This window comes from Hemiscyllium ocellatum, chromosome 14 (assembly GCF_020745735.1).
Source record: "Hemiscyllium ocellatum isolate sHemOce1 chromosome 14, sHemOce1.pat.X.cur, whole genome shotgun sequence".
NCBI classification, from domain to species: Eukaryota; Metazoa; Chordata; class Chondrichthyes; order Orectolobiformes; family Hemiscylliidae; genus Hemiscyllium; species Hemiscyllium ocellatum.
The window spans coordinates 31,838,528-31,864,198 of record NC_083414.1 but is presented as its reverse complement, the minus strand read 5'-3'; the positions used below and the strand labels follow the sequence as shown (position 1 = coordinate 31,864,198).

General features: G+C 38.5%; 1 protein-coding gene across 1 annotated transcript in view; it reads right to left on the bottom strand.

The window, feature by feature from the left end:
* The window catches only part of LOC132822470 (voltage-dependent L-type calcium channel subunit alpha-1D-like), a 579,417-nt gene that overhangs the window by 24,166 nt on the left and 529,580 nt on the right, over positions 1-25,671 (bottom strand). Inside the window, exons 43-48 of the mRNA XM_060835847.1 lie at positions 17,945-18,061; positions 14,467-14,834; positions 9,875-9,901; positions 7,907-8,056; positions 7,167-7,333; positions 2,768-2,889 (exon numbers count right to left, since the gene is read on the bottom strand). Of these exons, the coding sequence (XP_060691830.1) occupies positions 2,768-2,889; positions 7,167-7,333; positions 7,907-8,056; positions 9,875-9,901; positions 14,467-14,834; positions 17,945-18,061 (951 nt within the window). The remainder of the gene's footprint in view (positions 1-2,767; positions 2,890-7,166; positions 7,334-7,906; positions 8,057-9,874; positions 9,902-14,466; positions 14,835-17,944; positions 18,062-25,671) is intronic.

Here is a 25,671-nt window from a genome sequence, read left to right as displayed (position 1 = left end):
ACAAATGGGATAAGAGGTAATGAACTGGCATAGATTAAGGATTGGCCAATAGAAGAAAACTGGGAGAAGGTATAAATGAGATCAACCTTGCATTGGCAGGCTGTGACTAGTGGGGTACCCCAAGAATCATACTTGGGTACCAACTATTCACAACACACATCCTGAGGACAAAGGGACCAATTATAATATTTTGAACTCATAGATGATAGAGTTTAGTGGGAATGAATGTTGTAAGGAATACACAAACGTAATACACAATCAGCTTCAAGAAATCTTAAATAGGCTTAGTAAGTGGACAAGAACATGACAAATGGAATACAACAAAGAAAAATGTAAAGTTATCCGCTTTGCACATTTGTTCGTCCTAACAGAATAGTTCTGAAATGATGAGTCGTAGAAAGTGTAGGTAGACAAAGGCCTGAGGAATTCTTGCCCATAAGTCATTGAAGTCTAATATGCAGGTGCAGCAAGCAATTAGAAATGTCAATGATATGTTAATAGAGTCATAGAGACATACATAATGGAAACAGACCCTTCAGTCCAACTCATCCATGCTGAGATATCCTAAATTATCTGCCAGCATTTGTCCCATATCCCTCTAACCCATTCCTATACATATACCCATTCACATGCCTTTTAAATGTAATTGTACTTCCTCTGGCTGCTCATTCCATATATGCACCACCCTCTGTGTGAAAAGGTTGCCCCATTGGTCCTTTTTAAACCTTCCTCCTCTCACCTTTAAATTATCCCTCTAGTTTTGAACTCCCCTATCCTAGGAAAAGACCTTGGCTATTTGTCTTATCCATGCCCATGATTTTATAAATGTCTTTTAGGTCACCCCTCAGCCTCCGAAGTTCTAGGGAAATTAGCCCCAGTCTATGCAGCCTCTCTCTCTACAGTTCAAATCCTCCAACTTCAGCACCATCCTTGTAAATCTTTTCTGTACCCTTTCAAGTTTAACAACACCTTTCATATAGCAGGGAGACCTGAATTGAACCCAGTATTCCAAAAATGACCTAAACAATCAGCTGCAACATGACATCCCAACAATATTTGTTTATCCCAAAAGGAATTGATGTACATCCCAAGTATAGACATATCAATTGTATAGACCTTTGGTTACACTGAACCTGGACTACTGTACATAGTTTTGGCTCCCTAACATTTGGAAGGATATTATTTATACAAAGGGATTGCAACAAAGGTTCACCAGACTTGTTCTGGGGATGGCGGGTCTCCCTGTGAAGGGAGATTCGGGAAGCTGGACCTGTATTCTCTTGAAGAATGAGAGGTTATCTTATTGAAAATGACAAAATACTTAAAAGGATAGACTGTGTTGATGAAGGCAAGATGTTTCTCCTGGTTGAGGAGTCTAGATCCAGGAGACACAATTTCAAAATAAGGGAAAAGCAACTTAGGATTTAGATGAGAAGAATCTTTTTTTTATTCAGAGACTTGTGAATCTGTGAAATTCTCCACACCAGAGGGCTTTGGAAGTTCAGTTGTTAAGTATGTTTAAAGTAGAGATTGACAGTTTTCTTAATAACTGTGACATAAAGGGTTATGGGAGTAATGTGGGGGAAAATGTTTTGACATGGATGATCAGGTATGATCATATTGAATGGCAAAGCAATCTCAATGGCTGAATGGCTTTCTCCTGTTCCTGTGTTCCTTTACATAATGTACGATTTCCAATGTAAAATGGTTGGTAGAATATTATGACAGAAAACGTGCACTTAAGGAAAGATGTTTCATTAAAAAATGTGGCAGAGCCTACTGAGAGGCTCGGGTTCAAGTCTCACCTGTTCCAGAGGTGTGTAACATCATCTCTGAACAGGTTGACTAGAAAAGTAGCTAACTGGTGCACAAAACATAAATGATCAAAAGTTACTTTCCTTGCTACTGGATACTTTAAGGAATTATGTTTTAATTATTTTATGATTTATCAATTGTTACACACGACATATGCTAGGTTTTATTTTCCTCTCTATTATTCATCAGTTGCCTTGTCTCAATATAACGATTCCTCATTGCCATCATTATTTCTAAGTTTTCATGCAAATATAATTCTTAAATGTAGTTAGGTATACATTGGGCATTGCAGGCTACTTGAGCAAAGGGTACATCAGAAGCAAGCTTGCTTCTGGCTTTCATATCTATACAAACAGTTTCACATCAACTGCATCTGTCACTAGGTAAAGCACAACTGTGATGAAAAGGTCAATTAACTGAGCTTATTGTTAGTCTGTATTTTTCAGCTATTCACCACCATAACTGAGTGAGGGAACTTCCTGATAACAGTCTTTGAAAGAACTGCAGCAATTTTACAATTGCACTTTAGATTAGATTTGATTACTTACAGTGTGGAAACAGGCCCTTCAGCCCAACAAGTCCACACCGACCCGCCGAAGTGCAACCCACCCATTCCCCTACATTTACCCTTTTACCTAACACTATGGGCAATTTAGCATGGCCAATTCACCTGACCTGCACATCTTTGGACTGTGGGAGGAAACCGGAGCACCCAGAGGAAACCCACGCAGACACGGGGAGAATGTGCAAACTCCACACAGTCAGTCGCCTGAGTCAGGAATTGAACCCAGGTCTCCACTGCTGTGAGGCAGCAGTGCTAACCACTGTGCCACCGTGCCACCCACTTATTACCATCCTTAATAATTTGAGAAATTTCCTTTGGTGAAGCACTATATGATCATTTTCACATTAAATGAAGGATCAATGCATGTATTGGAATCAGGATATTTACCTGGTGTTGCATTAAATGTAATGGGAGAGCAGTTCGCTGTTGGAATATAGGCGATAGTGAGACATCAATTTGACTATTTTGTCTGCGCAGACACTCAAAATTGAAGGAAGGCCTCCGATTTGCTGTGAACAAATATATTATTACTTGAGTTAATATCACAAAACTTATATTCTGATAAAAATATAACAGATTAAAAAGTATGAGACACTCTAACCACCACCCCTTGACATTCAATGGTATTACCATCACTGAACCCCCCACTGTCAACATCCTTGGGATTAGCATTGATCACAAACTCAACTGGACTCACCACATAAACACAGTGGCTACAAAAGCAGGTCAGAGACTAGGGATATGGCAGTGAGTAATTCACCTGATAACCCAAAGTCTATCCACCATCAACACGACACAAGTCAGGAGTGTGATGGAATACTCCTCACTTTCCTGGATGGGTGCAACTCTAACAACACTCAAGAAGCTTGACAGCATCCAGGACAAAGCAACCTGCTTGGCACCACATCTATGAACATTCAATCCCTCCACCACTGGTGCTCAGTACTAACTACAAGATGCACTGCAGAAATTCATCAAAGATCTTCAGACAGCACCTTCCAAACCCACGACCATTTCCACTTAGAAGGACAAGGGCAGCAGGTACTTGTAACACAACAACCTACAAATTCCCCTCCAAGTCACTCACCACCCTAACTTGGAAATATACTGCCATTCCTTCACAGTCATTGGGTCAAAATCCTGGAAGTTCCTCCTGGCATTGTGGGTCAATCCACAGCAAATGGACTGCAGCGATTCAAGAAGGCAGCTCACCACCACCACCTTCTCAAGGGCAAATAGGGATGGGTTATCAGTGATGGCCAGCCAGTGATGCCCAAGTCCCACAAATGAATAATAAAAAAAAAACAAGTTCTCCACAGCAGCATTGTAAAAAACAATGACACTAAGCCATGTAAGGAAATCAGGTCACACGACTGAAATCAGGTCACAAGCTTGATGATAGGGAAAGTTTTAAGGAATATTTTAAAGGAAGAAAGCAAGCTAGAAAGATGTAGATAGGGAATTCCAGAGTATAAGATGTAGGCAGCTGAATGCAAAACCAGCAATGGAAGAGCAATTAAAATCAGGGATGTTTGAGAGTTCAGAATTAGAACAATATACAGTATATATCATGAAGGAGATTTCAGAGATGGTGAGCGGCAGGGCCATAGGGAAAATATGGAAATAAAAATAAGGCATTGCTAGATCAGGTGTCAATGTAGGTCAGTGAGTACAGAGATGATAGAAAAAAGATACTTGACATGTTTTAAGACATGGGAGGTAGAGTTCGGGATGTCTCAGGTTTACAAATGTAGGAAAGCAGCAAGGACTGCTTAGCAATAGTCAAGTCATTAGATAACAAAGGCATGAGTGAATGTTTCAGCATCAGGTATAAGAAAAGACAGAGACAATATTTTGGAGGAGAAAGCAGATAGTCATAGTGATGGCACAAATGCTTGGGTGAACGCTCATTTCAGGTACAAATATGACACCACGGTTGCGAACAAATTGGCTTAGTCTCAGTCAGGTGCCAGGGAGAGGGATAGAGCCCAATACTAAGAGCAAAGCCAGGGTACAAAAAACTGTACTTACAAAAGCGAATAAAAACTACTGAAGCCAGAAGAAAAACAGTGTTGAGTGACGAAACCAAAGTGAAATGACAAGGCAGACTTCACTTGTTAAAATGCCAATTCATTGTTAGAACTGAACATTAGACAGTCAGTCAGAGTGACAATTTTCAAGACTCTCAACCATGTAGCAATTTGAGACTTGTGACTGAGCAACTGTCAGTTCACACCTCCACTATAAGCAATTGATCAAAAAGATGTGAATTCATCACCTGCACGCGGTATGAAATGACCAATGGAACAACAATAGTTACCATGGGCATACCACTGCCTGGAGAAAAATATCATCCAAGGAATAAGTAAATGCCAGATCAACAAAGACTGATAAATGCATATGTGCTATTAGGAGATTAGCATGATTTAAACACTAAGTTTGTAATGCAGAAGCTTGATTTTCAGGTTCTAGAGACGAAGCAGCAGCTGGAGTAACTGAGGTGAATCCGCGAGGCAGAGAACTAGATGGCTAGCACATCCAGACAGGTAGCTAAATAGCAAGTTAGGGGCAAGCAAGCAGACAGGAAATGGATGATTGCCAGGTGATCCAAGAGAAAGAGCTAGGTAGTGCAGAAGTCCCAGGGTCCAACTCACTAACTGCTTTCCATTCCAGATATCTGTAAGAGAGATTGATCCTTGGAGGTGTGCAACAAAAGCCAAATTCATGGCAATATTGTTGGCCCAGCTGTACAGTAGAGGAGAAAGAAGATCAGAAGGGCAGTATTGACAGGGGTTTCTTCAGTGAGGGCAACAGACAGGTGTTTCTGCTGCCTTCAATGTGACTCTTATAGTCATAGTCATAGAGTGATACAGCATGGAAACAGACCAGGTGGCTTATTACCTCCTTGGTGCTAGGGTTGGGGATATCACAGGATGGTTACAGAACATTCTTCTGGGAGAGGGTAAACAGCCAGAGGTCCTGGTACATATTGGTACTAATGATATAGGTTGGAAAAGGAAAATGATTCTGCAATCTGAATTTAGAAAGCTAAGTAGAAAACCAACAATCAGGAACTCTTAAAATTAACCATCTCCAGATTACTCCCAGTGCCACATACAAATTAACTTGTGAAGCAAGTTACAAGTTATGGTAATAAAAGAGACAACACCAATATAGATACAAAATTGGCTCAGCATTAGTAAACAGAATAATGATTTAATGGGTATTTTTGATTGGGAAAAGGTTTGTAGTGGAATTCACTATGAGCCAGTTTTGGGACTCTTCCTTTTTCTGATGTATATAAATGATCTAGATCTTGGTGCGCAGAAGACAATGTTAAACTCTGTACAACACATAACTTGGGAACATTTTATACTGAGCAGGACAGTGTAGAACCAATGTTTATTGGGTAACTGGCATAACTTGTAACTGCATATGATAGTACATGCATGTTTCTTTGTAAAAGTGGGATGTTCAGAGACATGTAATTGTACTTATTGTATGGATTGACTTGCTGTTCCATGACCTCTACCTCTGCTGAAAGTGCCTTATGTGCTGTGTCAGCCATTAAACTTCAAACACCTGTCACCCTGTCTATAGGGTTTCTTTTCTGAAACTATTTCTCTCTTGCTTTTATAGAGTATTTTTAAAAATAACTTGACTTCATTATACCTCTATCAGCCCCCGCCCTTCACTTTTTACTCATGTATAGCATAGCATCCACAGTCCAAGATCCTACACACAATGCTGTTTTTATGGATTTAAGTCTATTTAAAAACTGGGATAATGTCAGTACTTGGAATTGTGAGAATAATTCAGTTGAGAATTTTTTTTCTCCAAATTGAATGTAAGCACCAAACATATGTAGTGGCAGATCCCACCAGTGGTGGCTCTACCTGTGTCATATGCCACTTTTCATTTATGAAAAGTGTGACAAAAATAACTTACTTAATTGAATCTAAAACTTGATCGAGATAAAATTGTATTTCTCTTGAGAATTCTAAGCAACTTCCTGAATGTATATTTTGAGCAATTTATATGAGAATAGCCCTCTTACTGGTTTGTAACTCTACATCATCAATTGTGAAAAAAGACAATGGTTTCTAAACATTCGCTAAGTATTTTTTGCATTGGACAAACGTAAGTAATTTTTTTCCCCAATTCATTGTATCTGCATTCAATTGGGTTCCACTGGCTTTCTTAACAATTGAAAGACAAAACTTGTCTTTTTCTGAAATTTCTGGCAAGTCTTGCAACATTATAATGTTTGTAACAATAGAAAAATTTTGATAAAAATGCATCAAAAGCTCCTATAAAGTAAACTTACATTTGAAAACTTCAAATAGTATTTTCCAGTACTTTAGGACAGATTAGATTACTTACAGTGTGGAAACAGGCCCTTCGGCCCAACAAGTCCACACCGACCCGCCGAAGCGACAACCCACCCATACCCCTACATATACCCCTTACCTAACACTACGGGCAATTTAGCATGGCCAATTCACCTGACCCGCACATCTTTGGACTGTGGGAGGAAACCGGAGCACCCGGAGGAAACCCACGCAGACACGGGGAGAACGTGCAAACTCCACACAGTCAGTCGCCTGAGGCGGGAATTGAACCCAGGTCCCTGGCGCTGTGAGGCAGCAGTGCTAACCACTGTGCCACCGTGCCGCCCTACTGTTCTGTTAGATTACAGTCAATAAATAGAACACGCCAATGTAAACACAAAAGTGAATTCAAGAAACACAAAAATGTTACTGAACTGGTCTAAGAAACTATTCACCTATAGGTGTTGGTGGAAGCAATCGTCGCCTTGGTGAGCGCCGGTATCCAGCATAACTGTAAGGCTCATCTTCCTCATAGTAACCACAGGGGTGATGGTAACCCTTTGGTCTTTCAAAATCCAGGTCATTACTTTGAGTTTGATTCTGATAGTCACTATGTATTTGTCTTCATTGTATAAAGGAAATTGGAAGAAAAGGAACATAATAAAACGTTTTTCAGCTGGTATACAGCCATTAACATATTTGAATTACAATCTATACTCCCTTGTAGTCTTGATTATGCACCACTAGGTAGATCTATGAATGGCTGTTAGGGCTAACACTAACATATTTAATTGACCTAATATATTTAAGTGAACGCTGGCAGTACTTGCTGATTTGTTGCATTTATGTCAGTATTGGACCCAAAGCTGACGGTGTATTTCTTCCCCTATAACATGAATGTATAAAACTATGAAAACATTATAAATCTTTTATTCTTAAAGACTCTGTTAAATTTATTGAGTTACAGTTCCATTAATCTTATCTTCACAAATGATATAGAATGGAGAAGCAACCAATGTGATTGTTAACTGCAGCAAATATTGACAATTAATTCTCGATTAACAGTTTTAAAAATGGTTTTAAAAATGACCATATATAAATGGTGAGACTATGACTGTTTTCCATAGGAAAGGGAATTTTTATTTCTCCTAAATTGATTTACAAGATGGATATAGTTATAATGCAGTTACCTTACCTATCCACTGACTGCGTACTGTATTCTTCATAATATTCCTCCCCACTAAAATATTCCTGATCTCCTGAATAATGTTCATCCTCAAACCAGTCATCTGGCTTTGGTTCCTCTTGAGAAATAGTGGGCACAAAACCATGACCTGAATCAGATCTACGGTGAATTAAGGCATAACATTAAAACAGAGCTTATTTTTTAAAAAATGGATTCGGCATTTTGATATTCCTGTTAATATATGCAATTCACAAAAACAAATTCCATATAAAAATATCAAAACATTTTATGATTGTAATAAAATACTGTGAGGAAAACAATAGTATTTAAGATTTGGAGATGCCAGTGTTGGACTGGGGTGTACAAAGTTAAAAATCACACAACACAGGTTATAGTCCAACAGGTCTAATTGGAAGCACTAGCTTTCGAAGCGCTGCTCCTTCATCAGGTGGTTGTGGAGTACACAATTGTAAGACAGGGAATTTATAGTAAAAATTTACAGTTTGATGTAACTGAAATTATACATTGAAAAAGACCTTGATTGTTTGTTAAGTCTCTCATCTGTCAGAATGACCATGATAGTTCCACTTCTTTCATATGCAAATCACAAAACTCTTTTTAAAAGTTACATTGCTGAAAATGTGTTGCTGGTTAAAGCACAGCAGGTTCGGCAGCATCCAAGGAATAGGAAATTCGACGTTTCGGGCATAAGCCCTTCTCAGGTTAACTGTAACAATTGGTGTCAGGCCAGATAAGATGTTGAAGACGTTAGCCCCCTATGTTCTGTTGTTTGTGCCATAATGTTTAGACTGACTCTAATCCAAAAAATGAGTTAACAGAGTCTTTCATGGATTCATGGAGTTTTTGAGCAAAGTACAATGTAACTCTGCAAGTCCAAATTCACCACACAAGCATATATGTGTCTCTGTGCGTGTGGGTGTGGGTGTCTGTGAGAGACCGTGTATGTATATATGTGTGTGTGAGAGCGTTTGTAAAGAGGTCTAAGTCTGTGAGAGAGTGCATGTGAGAGTTTGGGAGTGTGTGTGTCAATTTAGCTATCAGCCTCTGCTCGGCCACTTTTTGCTGCTGCCTGTCCCGAAGTCTGCCTTGGAAGATGGTCACTCGAAGGTCTGAGGTCGAATGTCCTGGTCCGCTGAAGTGTTCTCCAACTGGGAGGACACACTGCTATCTGTTGATTGTTCTGCGGAATGCACCCTCTCATGGGCTTAGACCCTTTTACACACACACACACACACACACACACACCCATGTAAGACTTTGTTAACTCATTTTTTAGATTAGAATCAGTCTAAACATTATGGCATAGACAACAGAACACAGCGGGCTAACACCTTCAACACCTTATCTGGCCTGTCACCATTTGTTACAGTTAACCTGAGAATGTAACTTATAAAAAGAGTTTTGTGATCTACATACGAAAGAAGTGTAACTCTCATGGTCATTCTAACAGATGAGAGACTTAACAAACAATCAAGGTATTTTTCAACGTATAATTTCAGTTACATTTGCTATAAATTTTGCTATAAATTCCTTGTCTTACAATTGTGTACTCCAGGAGCAGTGCTCCGAAAGCTAGTGCTTCCAATTAAACCTGTTGGACTATAACCTGGTGTTGTGTGATAATTAATAATATTTAAGTAAGTATCAAAATCAATGCTTCAATATTTAAACTAAAACACATCAAAACAATTTTGAAGATTAGAAAATAACCCACAAAATGCTGAAAAGAGGTCAATGCTGAGGAAAGGTCATTGAGCTGAAACATTAGATCTGTTCTTCATTTTAAAGATGCTATCTGACCTGCTGTGACTATTTCCAGCATTTTCCATTTTCATTTCAAATTCCAAGGATTCACAATTCTTTGTTTTTGTACCACTTTTAGTGTTCAACCACAAAATAATATGTGAAAAGTATTATTTGAACAATTCAAATATATGTCAATATTAAAGGACATACCTAACGTTAGTTTCATGATACCGCGTTCTGGTCCACAAAGTAGTTTGAAAAATAAGGTTAGAAAATAAATTATATTTCAATATTTTTCTAGTTCAAAAATTGTTCTTTCACAAAAGCAACATTGACCTTTCAAATTAAATTGTAAAGTTATGAAATCAATCAATAGTTGTTGCTTGAAAACTAATGTTGGTGATAAATATAATTATATGTATTACATCAAATGACATCTTTGCTTACTATTTTTGTTAGTCTGTTGAGTATGTAGTCCTTAATCAGGTCAATTTCTAGTTTTATTCAAAAACTTATTAATCTGGCAGCTAAGAATATTCTCTCAAAATCTTTTAGTTGTGAGTTGGCATTCTAGACTACCTGGCATCCTAACTTACAAGTTACATTGCAAACATATTTACAATATTTGGCCAGGTTGTTGTTGCTGGCAATTTCCCTGAACATGGAAAGAATTAGTACATACCACCTTTTTCACAGTAAATGCATGTCTAATTATCAAAAAGTAGAACAGATTTAGCATGGGTATGGAGAAATCTGCATTGCAAACACATCTCTTTGTTCTTCCTCTCTTTATGTGGCTTTGTCATTGTCTTAGGGTTAATATTCATGGCTCAATGATGCCATGATATCACAATGGAGCAAGTAGAATAGGCAAGCCACAAGAACTAACTCATTTAGTATAAGAATAGACCTAGGTCATGGTGAAAGGTCAAAGTGGAGTTACGGTCTTATAAATTGCAGAGCAGGTTCAAAGACCCAAATGCTATTTATTATGATTTCATATTTAAACCACATCAGCAAATCAGTGCTCCAATAATATGCCATGGAGTGGTGGAATGTTATATACTGTTTCTTACTTAGTATACTCATGGGACTGACAGCTCCCTACTATCTCTGCCAAACAGACAACAAGCACAGAGTAAGGTTGTGTCATGATATCATTTTGGTGCATTAATGTTTTCCGTCACCCAAAAGTAATATATTCTGGTAGGAAATAGAAAACTTTGGGTGTTTTGAAACAGACCAAACAGACTCAGTTTGGCTAAATTTGGATCTGAAACTCAGATTGGCATTTTCAATCTTTAAATACAACATTTGTTGGCATATTACTGGTTAATGTGTAGCAGAATTTTGAAAAACGCTCTCTGAAAAATAACAAAGCAAAATTTTCGAAAGGTTAAGTTCCCTGACAAAACAGGGTGAAGGTATCATTGAAACATTGCAAAACAGGAGGCCATTCAGTCAATCAAGCTCCAGCCAGCTATCTGCAAAAACAATTTAGTAAGCCATCCTGCCTTTCACTTTCTCAGTGGATATAAATTTCATTGAAAAGTTTTCAGAAAGCTCATTCTTCTTGTATCTTAAATTAATTTTAGAAGTTTGTATGCAGCCACATAACTTGTGAAACTGATCGTATGTCAGTCTTCAGACAGTGCATAAGATTTTTTTTACACCCAATGAAAAGGTAGACAGGATCTCAGTTTAATCTTTCAACTGAAAGGCACCAGTTCCAATAATGACTGAGCTTGTCATTAGCCTCTATATTCTAAAGTTAAGTACCATCACCTGAGGCAACTGTATATGTCAAAATGACAGTTTGTTAAATGCATATTTGTAAATACACAGCCCCTCTCAATGTGTTTCTAAATGTTGTTTTTAGTATTATACAAAATGGATTCTCTAGGTAAACAAAGTATTATTGCCTATTGAGATTTTAAGTGCAAAACTGACCTTTAATGAAACTTAATTAATGGCTACCAAATGCTAGGGTGTCATTGCTGATACTCACGAATCTATATTCATGGTTGAAATTACCTAGTAATTAGAGTATATGAAACTGCCAGGGTTAGCACAAGTCACAGACTCATTTTAAGCCAACTGATGTAATTTGTGTTTAACACAGATGATAAATCTTCCACTTGGCAATATCTCAATATTGGAAGTTGTGCTGAATATATAAAAGCAATATAACCATTATAAATTTCAAATTGAGGGAAGTTTGACTGGTTTTTCATTAATCTTTGGTTTGGTTGATGTGCATTTCATGGAAGTTCTCAAACTTTTCAATGGGGCTAATATCCTAATATAGGCATTTTAAAACTGCATCCTCAGTTGGGGTTGCATGTAAGTAGTTTGTATTGCAATACTAACAGAAAAGGCTTCATAGATTTGATGAATTAATGATTTGGTTAATATTATAGAAATAGTGTAGAAAAGGACTTATGTTTGGGATAAGGTCACTCTCCACAAAAATAACTTGCACAACTAACCTGAAAGGAGTTAACTCGAAACCAGGATCTAAGTTTAGAAAAACATGACTGATTTTCGGGAAGCTATCATGGCGGAAAATGCTTTTAAAAATATTGCAATGAAACCATTTCCCAAGTTCCCTAACTAGCAAAATGAAATGCCATTCCTGCTCTGTTTCAAGACAGCCAGCCAAGGCAATTAGCAACTGGAAATATGATGACAGTGATTTTGCCAACTCCTCTTCAAACAAGGTTTAATTACAGATTTACATTTTAATTACAGGTGTAATAACTGATTAACATGGCAAACGATCATTAAGCTGGACTGCAAGAAAATATACCACCTGCTGAAAAGCCAAGTAATCATCCTAAAGTGGAATTCAATGGGTGAAACAAGAGAGCACAGACAGCACTGTTTCTATTACTGAAAGCAATTGAACTGACACCAATTTCTAGTGAGGGTATCATCTTGAATCCTAACTCTCACTGCTCAATGCTTCTCAATATTAGTATCTTTATTGCTTTGCTATGACTGTATTTTTGTAAAACAGATCCTGTAGTTAACTAACTGTAGTCTTACAGTATGATTTAATGTCATAAAATCAAACATAATTAAACCTTTTAAAAATATTTCCCGTGCAGCTCGTTCTTGAGTGCAAGTTTGTCCTTCACCACCTACTATACTCCCAGTCTAGCAGCTTTGTTCTTTATGACTCAGCCAGCTTAGTCAATAGAAGGTGCCACGAAGCCACTCTTGGTGATAGACATAAGGCCCCCAACCAGAGTACATTCCATACTCTTGGCTCTCCCCAGCACTTCTTGCAATCAGCAAGAAGTTTCCTTTCTCAGGTCTGATTTGCTAACTTAATAGGATTAGGCATCAATGTTGATGACTCCCAGAGAAATCCTTCCCGATTGCACCACCTCTGTTTGGACCTTTCAGCTGGTGAGACAGAATATTTCTAGGAATGGTCAGTGGGACATCTGTGTCATTGTCTGCAAATTATGGTTTATGAGTATGACGATTGCAGGCTGTTGTTTGACTAGTTGGTGGGATGGCGCTCCCAGTTTCAGCACAAGGTCCAAATATTAATAAGCAGGATTAGTAGGACTGAGTTGTTATTTCTGGTGTCTAGGTCAATGATAGGATGTGCTGTTTGGTTACATTCCTTTCTTTGGACTTTGTAGATACACCTGAGAAACTTGCTGGGCCATTTTAGAGGAAAGATGTCGGTTAGACCAGATAAGAATAGCAGATTTCCTTTCCAAAAGGATATTAGTGAATCAAATGAGTATTTTGAGAATTGGTTTCATTGTCAGTTTTTAATTCCAGATTTACTAATTGACTTTAAATTTGACCAGATAGGGATTCAGTGGGATTTGAACCCACCTTCCCAGAGGATTTGCTTGGGCCTCTGGATTACAACTTGAGTGACATTGGTTATGATACCGCCACCTCTCTTAGCCCAATCAGAATTTCAGGTTATCTGAATTTATCTCATCACAATCTCACTGTAGAGGAATAGGGTACAAAAGTCAATTGGCAAAACCCATCTAAAGTAATTCAACAATATTGTGACTACAGTTCCCAATTCTGGGAACCAAAAGGAAGAAAACTTTGAGGTGAGGGGGACCACTTGGTGGCAAGGGGTCTATTGACAGGAGAAATACCTGAGCCCGTGATTTCTCTATCTAGCCCTGCCAACATATGCTGTTATTAAACTGGCAACCATAGTGTTGAAATTACGGTACAACTGAGCTGAATTTTGTAGCACAAATATTTGGAGTACTTTATGATAATGTTTACTAAATAAGGCTTTATTTGTTTTAATTCCTTCAGAAAAAAATAGTAAGATATCTGTTAAGAATAAATTCCAGTTACAAACAACATTTTATCTGTTAACTCAAAATTTTGTTTTCAACTGGTTTCACTGCAATCATGTTTTAAATGTTTCATGTCAATGCATAGCAAAACTAAACACTTGTGCTTTAGATTAAATAATGGTCTCATTAGATTAATGTATATAAGTTAAAAAGGTGGCAAGTTCATTATTTAATATTAACATTTTTACATTTCATACATCAGGGAATTCATTTTCTCCACTAAAAAGGCAAATATTCTTTGTTCATTGTGACACATGTGCCATGTTTAATTCAAACAGATAAAGAATATAAACATTTTAAGGCAAACATTTGAATCTTTTTCTCGATTGAGTTAATCAATTCCCTTTTGAATTAACAAATATTACTTCACTGTGCATTTTGTAATAATGAACAAATCTTAATTTTTAAGGTATTGCTTACTCTATAAGAGAAGTGATTGAAAGTTCTTACCTTCTGCTGCTCGACTTTCTTGGCTTTTCAACATACAATGTGTCAGAGTTGGAATTTTTACCAGTGGCTTGCTTATGTTTTAAGGAGCTGGGGCGCTTTCCATTTGCAATTTTGGATACATTGGCATTATTGAGATTGGCATTAGTGGAATTTGGAGATACCTTTCCTGAAAAACTATGATTAAATTGGTTATGTGATATGGAATTCTCAAAGTTGGATGAAGGTGGTGATTTTTCAGAATCAGTTATTGGTGGAGTTGAGGGTCGTTTAACCTGCAGAGGCCGCTGTGTAACATTTGTTTGCTGGACGAAGTTTTGTTCTTTTACAGGTACATGGTTAACATGGTTGCCAAACAGGCCACCACTTCTCTGAAAATGTCAAAAGAAAAATAGTTAAAATTGAGTTTCTTTAAGCATTATTATAAATATATTTAATCTTGTAGTATTATTATGTATATTATATTTCTAAAATCCTTTTTTTTATTCATTCACAAGATGAGGGCATCACTGGATACACTAACATTTCTTGCCCAACCCTAATTGCCTAGGGAGCAGTTAAGAGTGAATGACATTGCCATGCATCTGGAATCACACGAAGGCCAGATCAGGTGAGCTTGGCAGTTTCCTTCCTTAAAGGACACTAGTGAACCAGATGAGTTTTTCCCAACATTCAACAATGGATTCGTGGTCATTGGTAGACTATTGATTCCAGATTTTTATTGGATTCATATTCCACCATCTGCCACAGCAGAATTCGAATCTGGGTCGGCAGAACATCACCTGGGTCACTGGATTGACAGGCCAGCGATAAACCACTAGGCCTCCCCTTTTCTATAATGACTTTTTAAAGAACATTTATTTCAAGCCCAACAAAAAAAAATCAGCAATTTAGTGAGTAGATTGGATTAGATTGAAGACGTCCTGGTCGTAAGTGAGACAGAATGAGATTCTGACCTTACCCTGGAGTCAGTTTTTTAGGGTAATTTGCCTTTCTGTGAAGGCCCAATAAATGTACAGCAAACCCAAGCACTTAACTGAGCTGAAGTGAGCCCTCCTTGAGACCTAGGACTCCCAATGCCTGCTACTGCTGGCCTCTTTCTTACTGAATTTCACTTGCAACAGTGTCACAGAACAGGAGTGAGAGAGCTGGCAGAAACATTACAATGGCTCTCAGTTGGGTACTGAGTGCCTTCGAAAGAGGGATAAGTGTGTTTAGTAAACTACGACATCTGGAACTAAATAAAGAATGTTACAATACATCAGAAGTAGAAGACCTTTAAAACAGAAAAAACAAGCTGCCTCAGGGAATTTTTATGTGTGCAGATCCCCAGAGCCTGAGATGTTCCAAACTAGAATCTCAATGTGTAAGTAGCAGTATTAGCTCAATGTACAAGATAAAACAACCTGCATGTTGAGTGTTCTATCAGCCACTATATGATTATAATTGACAATATCCTTATTAGCAGTAGGTCACTTAATAGGAGGTCTTATTGTAGCAATGTAGAAAGTATCCACATGGACTGTAATATGAATGACAGGTAATGAATGAGGAAAAAGCAAAACTTTGCTATAAAAGGGATGAACAAAGCTCATGCTATGGAAGTTTTAGTGAATGTGTACGGGTTTCGTTCACATGCAGAATGATACTTAATCAAACCTAATTGAACAACAGCAATGGTTTGTCATTAAATTTCCTTTTTTATTTATTGCAGAGTTTTAATTGAAATAATTCTAAGTACAATTGAAAACTTTCCAATACTTTTATGATTTAATGTCTCACACTATTAGATGTGTATAAATAATGGTTTCAGTTTGCATATTGCTGTGTCATGGGCCCACGTGAAGCTGACAGACTCAAAACCATACCTCAGTAAATTGTTGTTATGTTAGTTTTTGTACTATTACATTATTTCTGTCATGATTCTATGACTCCTTTTTTTTATTTGGTCTGTGTTAACTCTCACTCATCTTTCATATTAGTTTGCTGGGCTTGAGTGTAGGGTATTTACTCTTTATCTTTAAAATTACTTGAAGAATCCTTTAAGTAGAAATGACAGCAATATTATAAAGCCAAATAGTCTGTTCAATTTATGGAAGAGGCAACGATTTTAGAGCATTAATTTTTTTTAGATTAGATTAGATTAGATTAGACTTACAGTGTGGAAACAGGCCCTTCGGCCCAACAAGTCCACACCGACCCGCCGAAGCGCAACCCACCCTTACCCCTACATTTACCCCTTACCTAACACTACGGGCAATTTAGCTTGGCCAATTCACCTGACCCGCACATCTTTGGACTGTGGGAGGAAACCGGAGCACCCGGAGGAAACCCACGCAGACACGGGGAGAACGTGCAAACTCCACACAGTCAGTCGCCTGAGTCGGGAATTGAACCCGGGTCTACAGGCGCTGTGAGGCAGCAGTGCTAACCACTGTGCCACCGTGCCGCCCACTACTTTTGACAAACAAATACTTATTGGAGACTCAAATTGGAGTTTGGATGCTAGTTTGTATTACATCAGGGAACCCACTGATAAGGGAATGTCAATAAAACCAAAACTTTTGAGTTAAATAGCCTCTTCTTTCTAAAATTTCCCACTCTACATACAGTAACAGAAATTTCATGAGACAATTGTCTATTACAGGGACATCCACAGCAACCTCAGCGGCATTCTGAGCAATAAATTATTTCAACTTTCACTAATGTTTGTAAGAGAAACAGACTGCCTCCTTAAGTAAAGCATAATCAGCTAGAGCTTTTTTCAAGGATAATATCACGAAACAGGCAGTATCATTCAGGCCACCACTTACAGATCCTGTTCATTGTCAGTATAATCAATATTAATGGAATAGATACTAATCATGAGGAATTTCTACCTCCGTTTTGTTAGTCAGGATATATTGGCTGCACTCCATTTTAAATTTTGTCTATCTCTGATACTCAAAATAATACAGTGGATGCAAAAACATGTAATGTTGCATATCATACATCCTAATACAGGCAGACTGGTAGTCAAGTTCAATGGATGCAAGAATACCCTTTGTAACTCACCAGAAACTTTATATGTATTTACCTACATGTCAAAAAACATGCTTTGTTTAAAGCTTATGCCGGCACATGATGATAAATGGTGACTGCAACATGCACCATCATCATGAGATGCTATTTTGTCATGTTCTACAATGGATTTCTGGACATTATGTCAACTCTCCTAGTTACTAGACGACACCACATCTGTACCACCAATTAAAATAATCAGTGGTATTAATGTGGTCAGTGCTACCATGTCTATGAGTGCTGCACAAACGTGGTAAAATGAATGCATAATAAAGGCTAATGCCATGCTAACTAATTTTTTCTTATTTATACACCTATAAAGGTAAATTATTTCCATATTCCTTTACTGCATACAGTCTGTGTAACTGAAAGTTTCTTGAAGCAACACAAAACAGGAGTTACTGAAGGGATGTTAACTTACTCTGTATATATCCTCATCCTCTTCTTGAGTCCCCTCAATAATATCCTCTTCCTGTAGATCACATGAAATTGCTCTACGAATTTCTGGTCCAATGTCATGCAGAGTTCTAAGCCCAGCCTAAAAAATAAAATGCATTATCTGGAAATGTCACTATATATTAATATCCCAAACACTCTTCTAGTGACATGACCGAGGATCTAGGCAAATTGACTGCTTTTGAGTCTGTGTTAATGTTATCTTCCAGGTAACCAAGGAAGGTACACAAATGTGATGTGGATTCAGTTCTCTGTCTCCCTCACTGAAGAGAAACATCTCCTACTTCCACCTGATGGCCCAACTCAAATGGGAAACAGCTGGCTTGAAATGACATACTTTCATTTTGTGGTATAACCTGGTGAACTATTAGGCTACTACGTCAATGTTATCCAACATTTGGATCAGAAGGCTGGATTCATGAGGTATAATCTGTGTGTCAGTTAAATGAGTACACAGAATGCAAGCAACCCACATAGAAGGAAGTCCAAGTATAAAAACCTATAATTTTCATTATAAAATTGGCTATAACTCCTGGAAGAATTTACTTTTGCTGGTTTATCGACAATATTGCCTGTTTTCATACTATGGACAAAACAATGCCCACTATGAGAAGTGAGTGTGCATCAACTGTGAATTGTAACTAAGAGTCTATTAAACAGTGAAATAACACAGGTAAGGCAAAACTCATGGATTGTTCACAAAATTGTTGTAGATTTGGGTGTTGCTGAATCACAAGAGCTGCAATCCTTTTTTGAATCAGATACAGTGCATAACTTCAGAGAGCAATGCCCAGCTGTGTTCTCAGAAGGCTTTTAAAGGGGCAACCAGTCAGCCACTCTGATCTCAGATGTGGCTGGCACATAATACAAAAAAGGGAGGACTGTGGCAAGCAATATAACAACAAACTGTCAATCAAATCCTGGATTCTATCCTCAAAAAGATTATTAGGAAGAAATGATAGATAAGGTGTCATACACCTGAAACAAGATATTGTAAGAAAACATATTGGCATTATTCAATAAATCTTGTGAACTTAATACATACATTTTGTTGAGAATGGCATCACTCTGATGATTATGACATTGTCTGCCATCATCACTCTTGTATTGTCAGACAGCATCTGATTCCAGAATTAGCCAAAATTTCCTCTAATCATTTACAGAGAGACCAACGTCTCTTGTCTGTTTGGAGCCGCCATAAACTCTTTTCTCAAGCCAGTAATTTCATCCTCGTAACTCACCAGCGTCTACCGCTGAACCTACGTTCAACCTTTTGTCTTACCAATACTATTTGGGGGAGTTGTTTCCTCCACAGATGGCTTGGTCATTTTAGGATCTCGGGCTTCTTGTCTCACCAAGAGGGGATGCGAGAAGGGAATGGGAGAAGGAGTTAGAAGAAGACTCTACATGGTTCAGAAAGAACAATTCTTCAATGTATTTTTAAAAAACATACTGGTCACTGAATAATGGGAAAATTTTAGCTCCTGCTTCACCAATTATACAATTTCACAAAGGGACTTAAACCAGCCATTTATATGTATAAGGTAAACAATACCTTTTTAGAAGCTGGCATGGACACCTGAAAAATATATTGACCTATTATTGGATGGGCATCTTTCAGACATAATATGGGTGCAAAATATTATTTTCAAAATAGATCATTGATGCATCTATTGTGTAACACAAGCAAAACAATGCCCAATTTCTGTCTCAAAGAGCGAGAAGCACTTTTAAAAAATCATTTGTGGGATGTGCTCAACACTGGCTATGTTAGTCTTTATTACTCATTCCACACTGTTCTTGAGAAGTCATGGTGAACCACCTTGAACCACTGCAATTTTTATGTTACTTTTCCTTGTACTTAAGTTTCTTCTTTACCTGTTTTCTTCATTCCCTTTTAAACATTGTGACCTAATCAGTTTTAGTAGTCACATGGTTATATACTGCAGATTCAATAAACTTCTCAGATGGAGAAAAGGTGGAAAATTGAACCTTGCTTTGCCCACTTTGTAGGTGTGAGATGGAGACAAAGACACCAATTTCAGTGTTGTTTCCTGAGTATGAAGTACATCTAACACTATATTGAGCAGGGTAATATTCAAACACCGTGCAGGCTACCTCAAACCAATACTGCTCCTTCCTCTCCCAAGGGTTTTATAGGTTGTTCAATGGTGTAACCAGAGATCAGGAAAGACAATGGTTGGAAGTTGCCACCTAAATTATAAATACTTACTTTTAAATTTAACAAGGTGCAGCAGGGGAACAGCTCCAGCTAGCTATACTGTACCTCTATGAGCTCCTGGAGCCCCATGCTAGCCATCATCCCATCCTCTTCCCCCTCCTCACTTAACTGTGTGTGTTGCTGGTGAGGAAGTTAGCTTAAATGATCCTCTTCAAAACAGTAGCAGCCTAAGGACATATGATTAGTACCTGAAGCTTGCATGGAAGGTGCTGAGGTCTGGTTATGGCCTGAGTATTTGCAGCAATCCAAGCTTTCTGTACCTGAAACTGGGCCACAGGAGAGGGGGACAACAAATCATAGAATTCCTACAATGCAGAAAGAGGCCATTTGGCCCCTCAACCCTCCGAAGAGCATCTCACAGACCTAGCCCCAAGCCCCCACCACATCCCATAACCGCATTTACCTTGGCTAATCCACCTAACCTACACATTCCAGAATACTGCAGACAATCTCAGCATGCCCGATCAAACTAATCTACAGATCTTTGTGCTATAGGAGGAAACCAGAGCACCCAGAGGAAATCCATGCAGACATGGAGAGAACATGCAAACTCCACACAATCACCTGAGCCTGGAATTGAACTTGGGTCCTTAGTGCTGTGAGACAGCAGCAAAATGGGGACAAAAATCCATTTAGTTCTTGGTGCATTTAGTGGATATACCCATTTCTTGATTTGTTTCTTGGGATGCAAAATTGCAAAAACACAGGATTTCTTGGTTGGTGCTTCACAGCATGGATCCAGCACTTCTTTTTCCAAGAAAAAATGTTTCTCTTGTTTATTTTCTGGAATTAAGGCAAAGTCTAACAATTTCCAGGTGGGGGGGAAGGCAGCTTTCTTTCACATGAGAGATCCGTAAACAATGTAAGAGAATCCAAGAATGGCTACTTTTTAACTTTCAGTAATGGGGATCCTGTTCAGTGAGCTGAAGTTGAGATAGTCTGCATAGTGTTGGATGGGTAGATCAATACTATTTGTGCAATTAACAAATTAGATTCCCCATTATGGGAGAAATTCAGTATTGTGCAATGACATTTGGAATATAAATAATCCCCCAAACTGATGCATTTATGTCTCCACCCATTTGCTCACTCTACATCAAGTCCAAGGTAACCCATTTTCAGGCCTATTTCACCTCCCCAAGAGCCCTTTCTTTAATAAAAAGAGTGGGGTCATAAAGATTACTTAGTTATCATTTACATTCTGTCTGTTTATGTCCTCTTATCTAGGAAAGCACAGTGATGGTTGCCTAACTCTGAGAAACCTCAGGAAACAACATTTCAATTATATTTAGAACTTCAAGACAAGGTACTGTTGAAGAAGAATGTTGATATTTGGAGGAATTTTCACAAAACTCCAGGTTTTGACAAGCTTTAAAGAAATATGGATGTACTGGATCATTGAGTGGCAGGAAGATGACTTAAATTACAGTACAGTTTGGTCATTGTATTTTTCAAGGCTGGATTGGAAAGATTTTTGATTGACAAGGGACTCGAGAGTTCTGGGAGGGCCAGCCAAGAAAGTGGAATTGAGACCACAAACAGATCAGCCATGAGATTATCACAGAGTGATGCAGGCAGGGTGCTCAACCTAAATCTTATGTTCTTTTACTTTCTTGAGATGTTTTTTTCTTATTATTTCATGGGATGTGGGCATCACTGGCAAGGCCAGCATTTGATACCATCCCCAATTGCCCTTGATCTGAGTTGCTTGCTAAGTCATTCTGAGGGCAGTTAAGTGTCAAACACATTGCTGCATATTTGGAGTCACATGTAAGCCAGACCAGGAAAGGGGATATTTAGGAATACGGGGTAATTGAGGGTTCAGAGTAGACTTACCAGGATGTTACTGGGACTGGAGGATTTGAATTACAAGGACACTTTTTAATGGAAAAAAGAAGGTTGAGGGGTGACATTACAGAAGTCTATAATATCATCAAGGTCATAGACAAAGTAAATAGCAAAGGTTTTTCTCCTAGAGTGGGTGAGTTCAAAATGAGAGGACATATTTTTAAGGTGAGGAGAAAGATTTAAAAGGGACCTGAGGAGCAATTTCTCACACACAGTGAGTTCTTGTGGTTCTGTTCGCCGAGCTGGGAATTTGTGTTGCAGACGTTTCGTCCCCTGTCTAGGTGACATCCTCAGTGCTTGGGAGCCTCCTGTGAAGCGCTTCTGTGATGTTTCCTCCAGCATTTATAGTGGACTATAATGACCACTATAAATGCCAGAGGGAATATCACAGAAGCACTTCACAGGAGGCTCCCAAGGACTGAGGATGCCACCTAGACAGGGGACGAAACGTCTGCAACACAAATTCCCAGCTCAGCGAACAGAACCACAACAACGAACACCCGAGCTACAAAGCTTCTCACAAATTTTGAACACAGTGAGTTCATTTGTGGAATGAACTGCCTGAGGAATTGGTAAATGCAGGTACAGTTTACAACATTTAAAAGAATAGAAAAGGTTAGGGGGATATGGGCTAAATGCAGGCAAGTGGGACTAGTATAGTTTGAGAAACTTAGTTGGCATGGATGAGTTGGACCGAAGGGTCTGTTTCCGTGCTGCATCTACATGCCTAAGACAAAACGTGCCCGAGGAGGCCCTTTGTTTCTCTTCTTTGTAGTTAGCAGGTGGGTAAATAATCATAATGGGCACTGTTTAAAAAATGTACTTCAAGAAGTTCTTACATGTTCGAATTAATAAGTTTTCTTTGTACTGCCATAGAGCTGCCTGAGGAACTGTAGCACACCAGAAATGAGACAGAGCCCATCCATTTGCCACCACACCACTTTCCGCAAGACACTCCAGAAGTAGATAATGGTCAAGGTTTTTCTGGGGCAAGGCATCTAATAATGTATGGCATTAGTTATAATTGATTGTGCATCTTCAAGATTTCAAAAATTGTTTGTACCTAAGAGCTGGAATTGTAAGCTGAACACACAGCAACAAGACCAGCAGGATATCTGGGACCTGAGTAATCAAGGCAACCAGTGGTGTTTTTCTTGAAACAATTGAAACGTCAAGAACAATGAAATGTTGGAGGTAGCAGAGTCATAGCCACAAATAAACTGGGTGGCTATCTTTCAGGTAATCACTTATAAGATTGGTACCATTCAGGAATGGATAATAAAAGGCTATTTTCTGAGCAGCAACCACTCATTAAGTCTGCTACAGTTCAATATTCAGAGGGGATTTTTGATGTGCAGCCTTGAGCTGAAATGTGAGAGGTAATATTTGCAATATGCAAATGTCAGTTGAGTACCTTCAATAAGAAAAAGTTGTGCAAGCTCCCAATGAGGTTCAATGTTTTACCATCTCAAATCCACTACAATCAACATCCAGGGATCATCACTGTCCAGAAACTGACAGGACCAGCCACATAAGTGTGCAACTACTCGAGAAGATCAAGGAATAATTATTCTACACCACATAGTTCATTGCCTGACTTTTGAAACTCCTTTCTACTAGTTTACAAGGCTCAAGTTAGAAGTTTAATGGAATTCTCTTCACTTACCTGATTATATACAATTACAACTGCACTCAAGAAGCTAGACATGGAATCTAGATGTGCAATTATCAATAGTCTGTCAATCATTTTAAACATCCACTATTCAAACACCACTATATTCTCTCCAAAGTATGTATTGTGTATGAGAGATACTAACAATGTTCCAAACTGTCTAATTACATATTTCACATTTACAACAAATGCCATTTATAAGAATATGGCAGCAAATTCATGGGAACATCAGAACTGTACTGTTGAAGATGCTATCATTTGGATGAAATGTGGAACAGAGGATATTCCTGCACTCTCAAATGGACCCAATTAATGCCATGGCACTATGAACAACTTGGGAATTCCTCCCACTCTCCTGACAAATCTTTATTGCTGACTAAACACCACCATAACACAATGATCTGATCTTTACAGATTGCTGGTTGTAGGGCCTAGATAAATGATCACCAATTGGCTGCAGCATAACCTACATTACAGCAAATTAATAAGTTTTACAAAGTTGTTACTATTGTAACACATTTTGAGATGTTCTGAGGTCCAAGGTATTCTAAAAATGTAACATTTTTTCCTTTGATACTAATAATAGAATCCTTACTGTGTGGAGAAAGACTAATCAGCCCAGCAAGTCCACACCGACCCTCTGAAGAACATCCCACCCAGACTCACCCCCAGTCCCTCCCGTTACCCTGTAACCCTGCATTACCCATGGCTAATCCACCTAACCTGCACATCCCTGGACAATTTAGCACAGCCAATCAACCTAACCTGCACCTCATTGGACCGTGGGAGGAAGCCAAAGCAGCCAAAGGAAACCCATGCAGAAATGAGGAGAATGTTCAAACTCCATACAGACAGTCACCCGAGCCTGGAATTGAACCCAGGTCCTTGGTGCTGAAAGGCAGTAGTGCTAACCACTGAGCCAGTGTGCTGTCCCTCCCTGGAGAGGATGCCTATTCCTAATTTGGATCCTTTTGAGAAGACTGCATCAATCATTGAAACTATTTATCCTATCAAGTCAAATATTAATACATTCAGTCAATTCCAGCTTGTATTAAGTTAAAGTCCATTGCTGACCTGTATGTTTGGAGGTGATATGGTGGGGTGCTGGAGGGATGTGGTAAGGGATTGATCAATGAATGTCCACACTTGGGAAGCTAATGCCAGTTTCATTACAGGTCCATCTGACCAATTGACAGACAAGGGATGGACCAAATGATCCCCCATTTCCTAGTGCAAGAGGGGATAAAAACACATGGGCCAAATTGATTCAGTCAAGGTCAAGAACTCCTACCACCAGGGGAAACCTACATGTGTTAAATGAATACTTTACTCCTCTACTTTTACAAAACAGAAGGATGCTGTCCAACCTATAGTGACAGAGTAGGAATCTCATACTCACAGGGTTCCAAATTAATAAAGAAGGTGACTTCAATAGACTGTTGGCAATTAAAATAGACAAGACATCGGGACTGGATGAGATGCATCCAAGGATTTTGAAGAAAGCGAGAGTAGAAATTGTGGAGACAGTGGCCATAACCTTTCAGTCTTCCTTGGACTCAGGAGAGGAGCCAGAAGACTGGAGAAAGGCAAACATTACAACCAAGTAAGGTTGCAATTTAATCCCAGAAATTATAGACCAGACAATTTACGTTCAGTGATGGGGAAACTTCTAGAAACAATTATTTTGGAGAGAATTAGTAGTCACATTTAAAAAAGATGGATCGATAATCAGAGTCTAATGATCAATAGATATTTTTCAAGGCTGGAGGAAGGCTGTAGTGCAATTTCCTAGGTGTCAATATTGGGATCCATGCATTTCCTTCTGGATCTGGGTGTGCAAGGAATAATTTCGAAGTTTGCAGATGGCACAAAACTTGGAAGAGTTGTAAACTGTGAGGACAACGATGCTGAACTCCAAAAGTTAAAAATC